At 34.6% G+C, this 18,407-nt stretch overlaps 1 protein-coding gene across 2 annotated transcripts in view; it reads right to left on the reverse strand.

Moving 5' to 3' along the window:
• The window catches only part of rb1 (retinoblastoma 1), a 56,618-nt gene extending 38,942 nt beyond the window's left edge, over nt 1–17,676 (reverse strand). The window contains exons 1-16 of one of the 2 annotated variants that reach the window (XM_087300330.1): nt 17,410–17,676; nt 14,568–14,688; nt 14,369–14,478; nt 14,120–14,254; nt 9,510–9,548; nt 9,352–9,401; nt 9,039–9,149; nt 6,890–7,032; nt 4,175–4,252; nt 3,377–3,486; nt 3,210–3,287; nt 1,404–1,491; nt 1,201–1,317; nt 336–392; nt 215–246; nt 14–90 (exon numbers count right to left, since the gene is read on the reverse strand). In XM_087300330.1, coding sequence (XP_087156456.1) covers nt 14–90; nt 215–246; nt 336–392; nt 1,201–1,317; nt 1,404–1,491; nt 3,210–3,287; nt 3,377–3,486; nt 4,175–4,252; nt 6,890–7,032; nt 9,039–9,149; nt 9,352–9,401; nt 9,510–9,548; nt 14,120–14,254; nt 14,369–14,478; nt 14,568–14,688; nt 17,410–17,519 — 1,456 coding nt within the window. In that variant the 5' untranslated portion in view covers nt 17,520–17,676. 2 annotated transcript variants of the gene reach the window in all.
• Between the last annotated feature and the right edge of the window lie 731 nt (nt 17,677–18,407).

Here is an 18,407-nt window from a genome sequence, read left to right on the forward strand (position 1 = left end):
AAAAATTACTTACCAACATAGGTTGCTATAACAACCTCCAGAGCGCATGCAAGCAATGATGTATGAAACGCTGCATTGTTGAGAAGTTTACTAAAAAGGAAGTAACATGATTAATTGTCGGTGTAAAATTTAATCACAAACCCCCAGATTTATGGCTGTAATGATCTGATAAATGACAGTTAATTATCTGAGAAGATGCTCGCATTGTTCTTACCTAAAGTTCTGCACTGATAACCTCTTCTCCTCCTAAAAACAGCACAAATTTTGTGAACACTAGAGAAAAAAAATTACATCAAACAATATAAATGAATATATGAATGCAAATAAATATTTACCGATTTAAGCATGGACTCCATTACTTTGTAGTAGAGCTGAGCACCAAGATAAAAACGCTGAAAACACACACACACACACACATAAAAGTTTATCCCTGAAGTACAGTTCAAATATTTTCAAATGTTTTTGAAACTACTTCTACAGAAAAAGACTGCATTTTACACATGATAAATACTGAGGAAAACGAAATATGTCAATTACAATAGAAATTACATTTCTAGCTTACTACACAGATTACAATGCAATTTATTCAGGTGATTAGATCTTTTCAGCATCATCACACCAGTCTTCAGTGTCACATGATCATTTAGAAATCATCCTGAAGTGCAGATTTGATGGTGTAGAAACATTTCTTATTATTAATGATAAAAAACAAAAGGTGATAAATGTTTTTTAACTATTCTTTGATGTGAAATCATTTCTTTAAATAGAAATAATGTGTAACATTATACATTTCTTTTTAGTCACTTCAGGCCAATCAAAATGCAACCTTACTGAAAAGAAGTATTAAAAATTCTGACCTCAAACTTTTAAACCAAAGTGTTCTTTGTTGGAAAAAAGGCACTTGACTAATCGATTACTGTTTTCTAGAATGTTATTAATTGACCCACAATCACTGAAATGTCATTAAAACCATAACTACAACACCAATCAATAAAACTAAATTGAGAGTTTATTACAGGAAAACTCTAAGTGATTAAAAAATATGTTCCCAAATCTATAGGGTTATGTAATACTGTGAGAGGGTATATATTTGAACAAGGAAAAAAAGATCTAATTTTCTCTGATTAAAACCTGACTGATTATCAGTAGCCTTATTGGAATGATGGCAATAAATGTAAGAAAGGCAAATGTTGGCAGTACCTTTCTGCCGAGCCCCTCACAGTGCTGACCAACAGCCTGAGCAAACCTCTGGATGAAGACCTCACCAAGCTCCTCAACCCTCTTTTTGATCTCCCCAGATGGGTCAACAGTGCAGTTCTGAAACACAGATTTACAAAACAGTTTATTAACACCTCAGTTTGGTTTTTTGTACTTCAAGTCTCATTATTCTGTCATGGAAATACCTTGTAATAGACCAGCAGATTGCTAGAAGGCTGGTCACTCCCTGAGGTGAGGTCACCCCTGAGCTGCTGTATGGAGGTCATCGCAGCCCTGGAGAAACACAAAACATCAAATGTGAGATCATTAGTTGGTAGAAAAAAGACTGGGATTTTTATTACAGTAAATCAATTAAAGGAACACTCCACTTTTTTTGGAAATAGGCTCATTTTACAACTCCCCTAAATTTAAACAGTTGAGTTTTACCATATTTTAAATCCATTCAGCAGATCTAAAAATCTATAGATCTATAAATCAATGAATCAGATTAGCTCATTAGCATCTCACTCAAATAAAAAAAAAAACGAACAGTTAACGCTGAACTCTTCTGTAGTTAAATCATGTACTATGACCAACGATAAATTAAAGTTGCCATTTTCTAGTTTTTTTTATGTATTTTTATTGTTTTTTAGCATAAGAAAATAAACAATAACATTAATAGAACAAGCAAAACAAAACAAAACCAAAACAAAAAAAGGTACAAAGGCCATTTCACAACACACAGACAGTCGGACACAACATAATACAATATTATTTAGAAAGCATAAGAGAAAAAAAAATAGAATTAAATATATAAAAAATAAATTATTTACAGAGAAATGTGCAGGCTCCAAAACTCATCTTATGCCAAACCAATCTCACCTATAATGAGTTGCTATTTTCTAGCTTGATAAATCTAGTAGGAACTATACTCTAATTCTGGCATAATAATAAAGGAACTTTGCTACTGTACCATGGCTGGAGCATTCACAATGATATTTGGCAGAACATGAAAATAGACCCAGCTAAGTAACAGCACTGCGTAATATCATTATGCCTGCTGCAGCTTTGGGACTGCAGCAAAGTTCCTTGGTTATCATGTCATAATGAGAGTATATTTCCTACTCATATCAACCTAAAAATATCAACTTTCCGTTTTCCTTCCTTTTCAGTCTTAGTACACAATGTAACTACAGAAAAGTCACGTTTAAATAGGAAACTTATTGAAACTTTTTTGAAAGTTGCTAATAGTCTAATTCAATTTAATGCTTTATGCTAAGCTAAGCTAAAAGTTCTTGCCAAATCTGGAGATTGGTTGAATCATGGATTTAAAAAAATGGTAGAGTTGTAAAAAGTGGAGTCCAAAAAAAGTGTTGTGGTCCTTTAAAAGGAGACTTTTAGCAAGGAGTGGACAACTCCAGACAAAAAAAAAAAAGTATTTTCCAGTCAAAAATTGAAGCTTTACTAGTAGAGTTCCTGGCATTAAAGAAAACCCCCCGAGCTTTAGCGGCCACGTGAAAACACCAAAACCAGAGGGAATCCCATCATGTGACATAAGCTTAAAGCATTACAAAACTGTGGAGTGAACATAATATTATTCACACAAATGATTGAGACTCTGCATAGGAGCAATTTCCCAAGCACTTTTCGTCAAGGAAGGTTTCAAAGGTTCCTATACAAATTATTTGTATATGAAACAAACAGCAGTGTTTGAATAAAATACTAATATTTGTTTGATTCTTTAAAAATCTCTTCAAAAAGTGTCATTCTACATAAACACAGCATTAATTTTAGAAAATGACAACTGACCAGAATAACAAATATTTTTAGGCATTATGATTGAAAATCAGGGTTATTCCAGTAAATATTGAATGCTTAACTCTTCGATCGTTAAATCGTTGCTCTTGTGTTGCTAAACATATACATATAATATATACTTACAATATACAGAAATTGAGAGTTTGTGTGTGAATTAGATGATTCTTTCATGCTCTAAATGTGAGAAATGGTACCTGATTGGAGTTTGAGGAACTGGAATTGCAATGTCCTCTGCAAACAGATTCTTTCTTGGAGTAACTTCTACCTTTGACCTAAAAGGAAATCTGACATTTATTTGAAATGCATATATAGTGGTCTGGATAAACATCTAACAACATGACATTAATTTAATCACACTCACACTTCGATTTTATTGGGAGAAAGAGTCTCATCGTCAGACAAGAAAAGCCTAGCATCAAAGTCCTTGCTTTTGTGATACAACTCTTCATATTGCTTGGAAAGCGCTTCCATCTGTAATAAAAGAAAACAGATGGCAAAGAGCATTACTTTAATTCAGAGTCAGACTGAGCAAGGAAATTGTATCATACGCCTTTCTCATAGCTGTTACTTTATTGCTAATAATCAGAGCTGAACCTGCAATAACAGGCCAAATTATCACCCTGCAAACAGAGAGTCAATAAAACAGTGTCCATAGTCCAACACATAACAGGCTATAAAATACAAAACAGGCAAATACCAATTCATAGTTCAAGGTGTAAGCCCCTGCTAAGATTGGTTACTCAAAAGGGCTACGTGTACAAATGTTATTCTTATTAATTTCAGCTATAATATTAACCTATATGTAAATGTTTAGATTATAAACAAACAATACAGTATATAATATATTAATGTCTTTAACTGGAAGAACTATGAGAGACACTAGCTTTGTGTACCAAACAAGCTGTTCCAATTGCAGTGGCATTGTAACTTTAATTTAATATCTTGTTTTTAGCACCTATTCCTTCAGAATCATTCTACATAAATCTGCAGATCAAAAATATATTAATAATCTGCACAGAAATAGCAAAAATAAAATAAATTGCATGCTACTGTTGTCTAATAACGATTTCAGAATTACACATGTTGGCCCTTTACATGCTCTAGCTTTTAAAAGCATAAGCAGCTTTTGTTAAGCATCTTTAATAGCATATTAACTCACTGGAGGAAGCCCTTGGAGACCTAAAAGACCCACAGAGTCCAGGAAGGCACAGAAAGTGCTCTGGTACACGTTTTTCACCTGCAAAAAAAATATAATCATGTGACCTCTGGTTAGAAGAAATAACAGCTTCACTATATAAAGTGTTTTAAGCAAAGTTTTTCATGCAGTGATAAATTAAAAATCATTATTTACAAAAAAAAACCTGCGAAATTAAAGTTTTTATTCAAAGCAAACTCAAGTTTAATCATCTATTTATAAAACATTTAATAATGTTTTTTTGTCCGTTTATTATAATGTGTCCTGTTTACATGGATTTTTTCAACAAATAACAATGACTATGATACAATTTTAATATTAATCATAGAAGACATCCACTAAAATGTCATAACGTGAAACTATGGAATAAAAAAAAAGTTTAGAATAAAGAATCATTTGGTGATATTATAAAGGAATATTTAAGGATCTCAGAACAGCCGCAAAATATCAATTCACTGTCATTTTAAATCTTTCTATTAATTTATAGTCATTTAAGATATTTACATGTAAAATGATCACTTATTCTTTTACATTTGTTTTACAAATAGCATTTCCTTTTAACATGTATACTATGACAACCATTTTTTGTCATTTAATATTTAAAACATTAAAACAATGCATTTAACATGATATATATGCATATACAAGATTTATTTGATATAAGCAAATAGATCCAGATTCAGCATAGGCATTTAAATTGCTTAACTGTAATTCTGAACTGTATATATCAAAACAGTTCAAACTAGGGATGTCAATTTCCACAAAATCCCAAGATCAATGATCATTTAAATTAAAAATCAATTATCAATTAATCGTTAATTACAATGCAATAGGTAAAGTTTTAAATGATTTGATATATTCAACTAACAAACCACCCACTTTTTTTTCTAAATACAGTTATTAATAGCTTAGTCCTTATAAACAACCCCTTTATAAAATACATAATTTACGAATGAAGATAAAACTTAATATGCAATATGATCCTTGCATAGCCTTGTGATTGCAGCGAAATAAGCCAAGTGCTCATTTTATTTATAACATCAAGAAATTTTAAGTAATGGAACGTTATAAGTAAAAAATCTAAACTATTATATGCAGTGGTTAGGCTAAATAAAGGCGCCTTGTCAGAGCTGAACATCACTGTGGTCACCGCACCCTCTAACACCTCACGCGTCTGTTTAAAGTTTCTGTGACAAACAGACTATATATATATATATGACAGACCACACAATCTTAATAACAACTTGACGCTTGCTCTCAACTTGGCTACATTATTTAAGGGCATTCGTTATGACATTTATCAGATATGTTGTTGTCAAACTTCTGTTTCATTTTTATTATTAAGATATTTTCTTTGAAATCTGTAATAGCACTATTGTCCCTCATTGCTGGTAAAATAACCAGCCTTTGTAATTATTAATGTATATTTTTCCTGCCAGTTTAATGCATGCAAACTAAATTGAGGCCAGTTTTACTTATTTAACACTCCCTCGCCTGAATTTGCTGCAAGTGAGATGGAGAAAATCAAAGGACATCAGCACTGAGGAAAAATCAGATGCTCAAATGTAATAAATATATAACAGAGGTTTGCGATTACAGTGGAGCATTAATTAAATCCATGTTCTCTACGGAGCCATATCAACCGACACAGTTGTGTAAGATGGGCATGACAAAAATATACTTCATTTGTTTTTCTTTTTAAAACTAATTTCATTTGTTATAATTTGCATCTGAATCTTAATATTTGTTTTGTTGGTCAGATATTTACAAAATAAACGAGAAGACTGAATAAAATTTGAGGTGAAGTGCTTCAAAACAAGGTTAGCATATGCTTTAGCACCAAAACACAAACTGGTTTGTTAAATAAAATAATAATATAATAAAAAATTTAAGTGAAAAATTCAGTTTCAGAGAAGCCTATATTTAACAGTTTTCACTGTTAATGACAAAATCATCCATGGCACCAGTCAGTTTCAATTTAATTTGTTTAAGTAATTTGAATGGGCAGGACAGGCTTACAAACTACTCTTAACACTGAATGTATTCCCAGATAACTTCGGAAAAAAACTCAGTCGGTAGGATGAAAGAAACTTGTTGTGAGATGATGCATATCTGGTGCGATTTTTTAAAATGAGAGATGCATATTTGTGTCAGTCTGTCAAAATAAAAGTGCTCAAAACATCTTAATATTGTAGCAGAAGTAGTTTAAGTTTGCTTAATTAATGATGACCTTATCTACCCCTGAACTATAATTAAACATCATGCGGCCTACTTTTTGATTATCTGACGCTCAGATTAACAGCAGCACCCGCAGATATAATCGAGATCCACCGGTAACAGGGTTTTATGCATCCCCCACTATGCAATGTCAAGAGAACGACCCCATAAGATAAAGTAAACTGCACACACTCTATTATTTAATGTGTAAAGTTGTGGACACGTGTCTCACAGCTCAAAGCATATCTTATCCTTTAATAGCCATGCTTAATTGGTCATCGATAAGGTCTAACGATTAAAAGGGTTACTGACAATCAATCGATCATTGAGTAATCATTAGCATCCACAATATACATTTTTGGTCAAATATTTTTAGCTTTAAAATACCAGTGAACCAATAATTTAATGGACGCAAGCTGTGTTTGTCATTTCTGATGGGATTGTGTCTGAATGAGTGCAAACCTCATCAACACTGCAGTCTCCCTCCTTGCACAGCGTCTCCAGCAGTTGCATGTCCATCTCTGCAGGACGGGGTTTGCTTTTGCCCTGATTACGGCGTGATGTCCTGGTCGGAGGACTCAGGGTAGAGGAACTAACCACCGACTCTGAAATTTAGAAATAAAGATGGTGCGTTTCTAAATCTGACAGAACAGGAAAGTTGTATGGTAAAATGTAAGAAATATGCTAAACTATTTCCTATTTAATGAAGATGAGGCAGTTTTAAGGGTGATGCCACAGGTGAACCTCTGTAGAAACCTTTGCAAATAGGACTTGGCGATGTGGCCTAATTTACTCGTTTACGATTAATGAACGATTTTTTTTTTTTGCCCTCATACATCACTGACAGGTTTTGTACAGTAAATCTGCTCACATATTACAAATAAGAGATTTCTGAATGAAGGGTGCATTACTTGATTTTAAAATAATTAAAGGAAACACAGACTATCCACTATCTCCCATTATTTATTGAACATCAACGTTAAACAACTTAAATTACGACACACATCGCCTAAAACAAACAGTTTTTTTTTTATAAAAAAATAAATAAGTAGGACTTTTGGAAACGACATAAATAACTATCTATGTTTTTCATTTTACAAGTAGAAAATAAGCAGGATTTGTTCTAAATAAAATAACTTGCATATTCTGCGAATAATATTTTAAACAGTGCATTTCTTGCATCTTCTGTAAACAAAAGTTTTAATTTAAATGATAATTCTGATGTAAAGTTTGCCGTCTCAAGGCATCTCTGACGCAGCTTCATCAATCGTCAATGTAGTGCAAAGTAACACAACAGAAACAAACAGAGCGAGATCACGTGAATCCACATGCGGTAAGATAAGTAATTGAATTGACCTGGAAAAATAGGATCGATGGTTCTGAGTGTCGATTTCAATTACTTTTCGATTAATCGCCCAGCCCTTTTTGCAAATCTTTTTCAACTTGAATTCATCAAACTTTCACATTTTTGTGCTAAAAATAGATGCTAAATTGCCTCACTCACATGTTCGAGCACAACCTGTTTTAAAAGCAAAACACAAAACGAATGTATGATGTCGTTAATCAACCTGTGAATACTTATGCCTAGTTCAGACTGCGTGATTTTAGCCCCGATTTTGGCTCGCCGACAGGTTTTGAGAAATCGCCGACAAATGCCTGAAATCACAGGCAAATCGCTGCTGGTGCACGCGAGTGATAATCACACAGTATGAACGATCAAAGACGCGATCTGAGAGAATCGCAGATGAGTCGCCGATGCCTGTGAGATATTTGGTGTGCTAAATATCTGGAGCTGTCGGCGATTCAAATCATGCCGTGTGAATTGACTTTTGACTGAAAATAACATCAGCCATCGCCTACAACCAATGAGAGAGTAGCTTTCACTTGTGTGTGCGTGTGTGTATAGGCTGGGGGAGAAGTTAAAAGCGCTCTTTTTCGGTTTATTTGGACCCACGAAATGGAGGAAAAACTAGTGGAGGTTTGACAGGACTCAGGAGCAACCGTGTCTGTTTGAGGTGTCATACAGAAAGAAATTAGTGTATTATCAACGTTGAGGAGAAATGGCCCCTTTAAACCCAGGTGAGCAAACATGTACATGTTCTACCCCATTAAAGGCTTCTTTCTCATTATGTAGTTAATAACAAAAGATATACTACGTGTTTTTGGCTGTGAGACCTAGTTTGGACGAAGTTGTCGGCGATTCTCCCTATAGTAAAGTCATGCAATGTGAATGTCTATGTCGCCGAACCATCTTGCAGTGTAAACAAAGCAGCGACGAAACGCTAGCCCAGATAGTCAAGCAGTGTGAAAACATCTGTGACACGACTACTTTTAAAATCATGCAGTCTGAACTCGGCATTAGAGAAATATGACTACCCTATTCCCTACTTATTTACCATAAAAAAATAAAACTATCCTGTTTTTTTACTTAATGCTGCAACAAACCAGCTGAAAAATAGAGAAGAATGATTATTTGAACAAGTTCAAAGTTTGTGAGGGGTAACTGTTGTTCTTTAGTGAGTCACCGAGAATGTTTTCTCTTATTAACTCAAATGGCATTTAAAAAATTTGCCTTGCCGCTTCCGAACTGAGAAATATGTGGAAAACTCACTGTAGGGCGACTGAAGGAGAGACGGACTCAAACGCTTGGCGAAAAACTCCAGAACGCACAGCAGCAACTGGAAGGAGATCACAAGGTCATCTTCCATCTGCAGAAATGTTCCTGTATAGGAAAGAAGACACAGAAAACAAGAAGTGACAACATGGACACACTATCCATTAAACATGTAACCCTGAGAGAAGATTAGGGCAAACTACAGTACACTCACAAAAGCAGAAACTGTAATCAAGGCCTATTATTTACATGAACCAACACAGCGGAATGTGACAAATATTTCCTGTGCTGTTTTTCCTTAATGACTCACCCTTGGCCAGGAGGAACATGGTCCAGCTGCTTTCCCACAGCTCTTTTCTCCTTAAGAGAAACACACAGTAGACCGTATGATCATTTCCGTTTAACAGATCTTATTTCAGCAACTACAGGTAGGCAAACAGCTCACATAAAAAAAAGATTTCTACTTACTTTGCATTGTCAGGCTCTGCAAAGATTTTCTCACAAGTCCTGAATGAAAATTAGAGATGGCATTTGTTAGTATTATTCTTGAAACCTTTAAAGACGAAGAACATCCAGACAAGAATGAACGCAAATTGAATTTACAGAAAACAACAACAACAACCAATAGTTACTATTGTAAATAATAGCTATTATGTTATTTCAAAAATCAGTTTAAGAAAACTAACAAACAATTTCTGAGTTGTTATCATGACACCTGAAAACATGTTAAAAAGGCATTTTAAATTGGCAAAAATATTGTTATTGTCAATATTCTCATTATAAAATATGTTACTCTAATATTAGTGTTTTGAAACAATTAAATGTATCTAACAATTACATTTATATAATTACACACACACACACACACACACACACACACACACACACACACACACACACACACACACACACACACACACACACACACACACACACACACACACACACACACACATATTTTTGAAGAGTTCAGATGCAAAAACCTCAAAATTCATCAGACCTCTTTTCTTGTAAATGAGCATTTTCTATCAAGCTCCTATTATTAGGTTTTATATGTAATGATAAGGTTATTAGCTAATAATTAAAAAAGCTTTTTTTAAATTGTCAGTACACAATTCTTTGGTTTTTAACAAGGTAGATTTTTTTGGCGTCAAAACCAGCTTAATTCACTTGTTCTTTTTTTGTTCTTTTTTAAAAAAAAAAAGCTTTAAATCCACCTATTGGGACAAGACAGTGTAATTAGTTGAAAATCACTAAAGATGCCATAAGAAATTATTTTACCAAACATATAACACATTACACAAACCACCTAAAATTAAAAACATATAAATATGTATATATAAAAATATATAAATCTATTAAAAGTAAGTGGTGGTTCATTCAGCTGTGATAAACCAGGGGAAAAGCAGAAGGAAATGAATAAATGAAGTCTGTCAAGTAAGTCCATTAATTAATAGCAATAAAACTGACATTAATTAAACCTTAACAATCTGTTGTCATTTCTGATATTCAGGATTTAGATCTAATGTAAGTAGAGCAATGTAAACAATGCAACCATTGCAAACTAAGCTTGTTCAATTCAAATAATGTAGTGTAAACATAGTGAAACATCAATATCTGTGCACTGTCCATTAATATAAAAGCTTACCAGATGTATAGGTAATATGAAGTAGGCTAATATAAATGAATAGTTTTATACATTATATTTATCTTTTAAAAAATAGCTAACATTAGCAAATAAAACACAAGGTAGGTCTACGGGCAAAAAGGAGATGCCTCTCAGACAATTTTAGAAGCTGTCATTTATTCATTCTCAACATACTTAAGGTCTTGGTCTCTTGTTTACCCTCAAAGCATCCATGCGGGATACAAGAACGGCATTTTAACTCTGTCTTTCCTGAAACGAAGTTGACATTTATTGTACAGTAAATCGGACTCATTCAAAGTAGCGTTGCTGTGCCAAAACACGTTATGAATGCATGTTACACTCCCAACTGTACATTGTGTTTTCTTTTTCTTATAATGCAGAGTTTTGAGGTAAGGGACGTTTTCATTTGCCATTCACTGACTGTCGGACAGGCTCATCCAGTTCATCAAACTCTGTCTTTTAACATCGAAATCGAAGGCGGAATAAAACAGTCCCCTAATCCAGCCGGCATATCAGCGCGCTGCTACATTGAAAACATGATTCGATTCACACCTTCTAATTGGTTCTAGGGATATAGCGGCCTTTGCTGTCAAAGGCAAAGTGGCAATTAGCGGCTTTTGCCAACAAACTGTAATTTCTGAATGTGCCGAGGCTGGGATTTAGATGATTTGAAGCAAAGGTATTTGTTGGTGTTGTACTACGTGCCCCTAAAGCATTCACTTAATGTCAGCGGAAGTGGCGTTTAGCAGTTGTGGCATCTGAACTCTTTATATATATATATAAAATACACCTTAAAATTTCAGTAGAATTATTTGTATTCAGTTCAGTTAGGATCCAATTGGATTTCCATTGTAAATAATAAATACAAGTTAAAAAGTTTATTTCATATTTTCAGTTTTTAGATATGACATTTACAGTAATCATTCCATTTAAATCTGCAGATTTTTCTACAAAGTTCTGTGCAGAAATTTCAAAAAATTTTCACAGATTCTGTCTGATCTTCATTTGGGAGGCTGTTGGCACGCAGCATTCGAATCACAAAACAAAGCACCTCCCTGTGGCTCGACCACATATTTACATCAGGCTACATATGCAGACCCATTGCTTATCTTATATGAAGCACTGTTTTACAATAACTGCTGACTGAACTGAGGCCGGCTGGATCTGAACCAAAATCAACTCACCGTGAAAATCTGTGCTATATCAAGATGACTGCTGCCACCTTCAGGTTTACAAACTCACACATTTCAACACTCCAAAGATTTGTACAATTCAAACAGAAGGAGAAATGAATCATCAAACAATAATGTAGATCATGCAACATAAAAGCTTTGAGCAATTACCAAGTATAAAAAGTTTTTAAAGGAGTAATACAGACAGTTTGTAATCTCAGGAGTGAAGTTATTCACACATACTTAAAAGGAGATGCAATACAAGCCCTCTCGAAATAAAGTGATGATCACACCCTGAGACATGCCCAAACATCACCCCATTGCTGACTCTTCTCTTCTTCAATCTAATGAGCCTACTTACATTGCAATGTGTACAAATTCATTGTATAGTTTCAGAACATTGAACTCGTCCTCACTAGGCATGGGCATAAGTTTCTGGCGGTATGATAAGCGTGGATAAAAATATTACGACATCACAGTATTGTAATTACTGCTCTAAAATAAGTTCTTTGTAAATGTCTGAGTAAAAAACAACTTGAACACAATATATTTTATTTTAGGAAAGGTTGGGTATCTTTGCTAAATAATTCAAATAAATCATTGACCTCTGCTGTCAGGGATAGGCAAAAATACATTGAAATGTATTTTAAAGTAAAAATCCAAATACCTGATTTTTAAGTGTATCAAAAAATAAACAACAAAATACAGCAGCCACAAATGTATCAAAATAAAATGCTGTACTTTTGTATTTTGAAATTACTACAAAATAATTTTACAAGGGAGCATGAGTTTTTATTAACATTTTATTAATAGGCATATACTATCAATCCCTTCAGCATAAAACTGATTTAGAGAAGTTTACAGAAGTAAACAGATTTAGAGAAGCAAACAAGGATTGAGCACAACAGCTTTATCTGAGCAAGTTTGAGTCAGGTTCTCTGCCACGTCATTCACATGTACTGTACACGAGGAGGTATTTATAGAAAAAGTAACTTATATAGTTTTATTCATAAAACTTACATTTTTTATGAATGAAAAAAAATGCAAGCTTTATTCATAAAACTTGTTTTTCTCTTTGATTTTAGTATAGATTTTGTACAAGTTTATCTCTTTAATCACTGTAAAAACCATCTAATGCAGATGAGTTAAAACACAATATCTCTTGATTGTGGACATTGCCACCATCTGTTAAAGGTCATATTTTTCAACATTTTTGCAATTGAAATCTTCAAAACTCAATGTAAAATCCCGATTTCTGAAAACGACTAAAATCTCCAGTTCTAGTAATTTCCATATATCATGTTTTTTTTTTGCAATTGTAATCTTCAAATTAATTTATAATTAATTGATTGGCTTGCGCTTACACTAGTGCACTGGCAGGTAGATGCGCGATTTCTGGGAGATTATCACTCATTTGCGGGGATCCGGGAGTCTCCCGCAAATGCATAGAGACTCCCAGCTGCCCGAAAACGAGTGATAATCTCCCAGAAATCGCGCGTTTCCCTCCCGGTCCTCAAATAAGTCGTGCACCTTTCTCACCCTTCACCACCGGATCCCTCCTCTCTCTTCAGACACATCACGTGCACTCTTCCCCGCGCTTTTTATATGACGACGATGCCAACTTCCGGGAGACTTGGAATGTCTGAATATCACGTTAACAACTATAGTGAGACGCAATCCAGCGGTACATCCTTGATAAACTATCCGTAGTGCACTGCTCACTGGAGCTCAGACGAGCACATGACAGTGTGTGTGTGGTCACGTGATGTGCGTTTTCAGCGGATAGAGGGCAGAAATGCTAGGTAAAACACATTGTGGATGTGGATGTTGGGGCTGTGTCGATGTGATCTGGATATGTTGTGGTTCTGTGACTGCGGATGTTGGTTGCTGTACAGTTAAAAATAATGACAATGGGTAAAAATGATGACAATTAAAGTAACTAGGTTAATTCCAATTTAAATAAATTAAAATGAACTAAAATGTTATTCTTATATGTTGGGCGGGTTTTGGACTGCTTTTGGGCTGGAAAAAGTCATCTATAGCTAGCAACACTGAGCATAATCTCTCTCTGCTTGGTAAGCTCTAGACACTTAAATAAATAACAAAAATATGAGATGCAGGAACTAATTTAATGAACTGTCATGTTGCTTAATCTACAAAATTTCAAAATATTTTATCACTGTCATATTGATATCAATATTGTATCATTAGCTTTGCATCACAACCTCAAATTCAAAACAAAAGCGTGTAACACTTACTTTACAAATCTTTGGTAGAGGGCCAAAGTCACATCGTATTTGTTCTCTAGGCGGGTCACAGCAGAGTTCACTTTAGGACTTATTGTGTCTACATTTACATCCATCTTCCTCACAAGACTGATGAACTGCTTCACACTGCAAAGTAACGGCAACTTAGTGTGTATTAAAACCATCGCTAACACTTGAATACATTACACCACTCCTGAGAGGCAAAAATCAGGACTTAATTTCAATATCTGCCACACATACCTCAGACCAACTGCTTTCAGGAACTGCGTAAAAGTGAGGTTGATGCCTTCAAGCTCCATGCCAGCAATAAAAAGACAAGCTCCCCACTGCTGTCTGTTCGAATACGGCATCTAACATGGAAGACATGCAAGATAGTGTAATTACACATTTATAACCCAAAACACAAGTGCGGTAAAGCAGATATCAGAAGAAAGAGTACATTTGTCTTGTCCATCGATCTGATCTCCCTCTCCCATATTCTCCATGCATGATCACAGATGGAGTTAGTGGACTGGAGCTCCTCGCTGAGAAACACAAACTCAGGATCCTTGTCCTTGTGTCTGGAAAAACAACAGTTGACAGACATGGTTGACATTGCTTATACACATAAATAACTATTGTCAGCTTTTTTGCTATTAGGAGTTGCTCTTTAGTGTTTAGCAGTGGCATTTGCATTACATTACACTGAACTGAACTGAAATTTAACTCTGACAACTGAACTGATGCAGTTTTAATTTACTAGACATTCATATATATCGCAGCACTGTCCAGTTTAGTTCCAGCCCTGCTTCAACACACCTATTTGTAGGTATCAAACAAAACTAAAGCACTCAATTAGTAAGATCAGGTGTGTTTAATTAGGGTTGGAACTAAACTGTGCAGAGCTGCGGCCCTCCAGGAACAGAGTTTGACACCTGTGATCTATATTTAGCTGCTTTGACACAGTCTACATTGTAAAAAGTGCTATAGAAATAAAGATGAATTGAATTTAGACACTACTACATGATCCTTCATACTAAACAACAACAAAAACGTAGTATTTAAAGCTGTAAATGGTCAGTCGTTTAGTTACTGCATATGTAAAATTAAAACCTAATTTTTCCTGACGTACTTGTTTGTATATCAGCCATGCTGGGATATTGAGTCTCATGAATCTAAATTAAAATGCTTCCATACACCTTCCATATGCAGGTCATGTAGATGTTTTGTATTGCTTGCGTTTGTTCATTTGTGATGCATCTGAGCTGTTGCTTAATAATCAGGCGCTTAACATACACCTAGAAAAGATGTTTATCATTTGTAATACGAGCAATTTCAAGAAAATGTCAACCTTACCATTTAAAAATAACATTTTCACCAAAATAGCGAAACCCTTTCCAAGTTTTTTTGTGTAGGCTTGTATTTCAGTAGTATAAAAATGTCTGTCAATGCTTTCAAATAATTATATTTGATTTAGCAGTCACACAAGTTCAAATTTATATGGAGACCTGGAAGGGACGTGATGGTGGGGAAAATGGGTGAAAAAAAAACTGGGTGAGAAGCAAAAAAAAAGGAAAATATGATAGGATAGGAAAATACACATTTTTAAGGTTCTGTGTTCCCTCTCAAAACGTTTGTTCTATAAACACTTCCTGTTCACTTCATACATGTCAACCCCCCATTTTTGCCGGAATTCTCCTGTATTTTAACATTCTTTGCCGCTATCATCCTATCGTTACGTATTTTTTCATATTTCTCCCATATTTTTAATCTTGAAAGCACGCAGAAACTGATATAAGAATGTCTGCATTCACTTTCTTTTTTACAGAAACTGATCTGGGATCAGTTTGTCATACAGAGCGTGCCGCATTCCCTGATTCAGAGGTTGCATATGAAGGCCAATGATTGATGCACAGCTTTAATGGAAAGAAGGTGAAGGCGGACCGTTTTATATTAATTTCAACATGCTTTCAAGATTAAAAATATGGCAGAAATATAAAAAAATACTTAATGATAGGATGATAGTGGGACAGAAGAGTAAAATATGGGAGAATTCCGGCAAAAATGGGAGGGTTGACATGTATGAAGCGAACAGTAAGTGTTGTGGAAAAGTTTAGCAAGTGAACGCAAAACATCTTTGTGAGAGAACGTAAAAAACTTAAATAAATATATTTTCCTTTCACTGCTTTTTTATTTCTCCTACCTATTTTTTCCCCACCACCACGTCCCTTCTGGGTCTTCGTAAATTTTACATCTGGCATATCCATAAATGAGAGATGTCACATCTATAATCAAGGTTTTTCCTTATAAATGCAAAAATCTAAAATAAATAATTGTTATTCTATAGAGAGCAAACTCTTGTTTTTTTGATTAGCATCATTTCTTTTGGTTGTGCAGTTTAATTCACAGAATTTCTACAAAGTGTGTTGTATGCTTTAAACTAAGACTTTTTTGGTCACATCCATAATGCATGTTTATTTTCATCATTTTAAAACTAAAAAAAATATGTACAAATTGATATTTTTCTGATCCCATAACTCTGTGGTTAGTAGTTTTGGAAAATATAAACAGATGTTTCAGCATGATGTTAGCATATACTATGTTTTAAGGTTTTACTGCAAATGTCACATCCGTAACACTGGAATTGTTCATGTATATTCAAATGCAGAAGTGCTCAGACAAAGTGCTCTTTAAAATTTTTTAAAGTGATTATAAGAAGTTATATAAAAAAGTCAATTGGTTTATCTTTCTCAAATGGCTAAAACCTTTCAAACATATAAAATTCAGAGTTAAAATAACAAAACAAGGCATTAATTATTAATTATTTAACATATTTAGTCTACTTAATCCTGAAACTAAAGTCTTCTAACATGTCACCAAATGATTCTCTTTTTAAAATATTACCTGAATAGATTTTTTTGTTTTTAACCTACTGTTATAACGTATCTCAATGACATTTTAGTGAAAATGTTAAATTGTACAAGTTTAAAAACAGAAGTGTAAGTTAAGTCACACCAAATTATTTCTGAAGTACCCATAGTTTAACTGTGTCATTTAAAAACAACACACTATTTAAAGTACTAAAAACAGGCGCCAATATTCTTATAGACTCTGTCATTTATAACACTGTTACTACGGTAAAAACACGGTACGCTGTCATAACAGAAGGACTAGTTTGTCTAAAGGGGATTGACTCGAGCTTTATTCATTCATAAATTGTCGTCAAATTTCGTCAGGTCGCTCTCTTCCTTCCCCACCACCCTCTACACATTTCATTGTTGTTGTTTTTCTACTCGGCTCACCGTTCCGGACTAAGCACTGCGTTGTCGCCGCTGTCCGGAGATCGGCTCTTCAGGCTCCCCTTCAGCTCTTTCTTCTGTGGGGTCCCGCTGCTGCGCTTCTTCGGCGGCATGTCGAGGGTCTCTTGGAGAAGAGCGCGTTCACTCTCAGCACAGCGAGCGATCACGAGTTGTGTTGTGATGTTTGTGTTGTTGTGGTTAGTGGTTGGTAGTCGGTGTCTGAGATCGCTTGTTTGCGTCCGCAACTCTCCGCTATTTCCTCAACTAGTCAAAACGCGGGAAAATCGACCGACGCAACATCCGTCACTTTGGCGTGCGTCATGTCCGGCTATACATTAGTCAACGCTCAACACAACAGTGAGTGAAATGAAAAGGCTTTGACAAACAAATCAACATTTTAGCGCAGTGCTACTGTAAACACGAATTTTTAAGCTCTCTCGTTGCTAATTGGCGAACAGAATATTTCTACTTTTAAAATGTGATCATTAACTTAAATGTCGTGTATTTTTAACCAACGTTTACATTTTGGGATTCCTGTAACCGTCAGCCTACTGAATGAATGTAACGTTACTTGCAAATTATCATCTTGTTCAAAAGCGATTATCAGTATCAGAAGTTATCAGTAACTCAAGATGCTCCTCACATGTGACTGAATAATTACGTATTGATTACCTAATACTTTTTTCACTCATCTTTAAATGACCACAAGAACATATACTTTACTGACACTTCAAAAACACAACTTAAAAAACAGAGTTGTGTTAATAATGTTTACATGTTCACAATAAGATTAGTTACTTAACGGATAACATCTATCTATCTATCTATCTATCTATCTATCTATCTATCTATATCTATATGTCTTTCTGTCTGTCTATCTATCTATCTGTATATATGTTAATCTATCTGTGTATCTATCTATCTGCCTGTCTGTCTATTTATCTGTATATATGTCCGTCCATCCATCCATCCATCCATCCATCCATCCATCCATCCATCCA

Source organism: Danio rerio, chromosome 21 (assembly GCF_052040795.2).
Source record: "Danio rerio strain M-AB ecotype USA chromosome 21, GRCz13ab, whole genome shotgun sequence".
Lineage (NCBI taxonomy): Eukaryota > Metazoa > Chordata > Actinopteri > Cypriniformes > Danionidae > Danio > Danio rerio.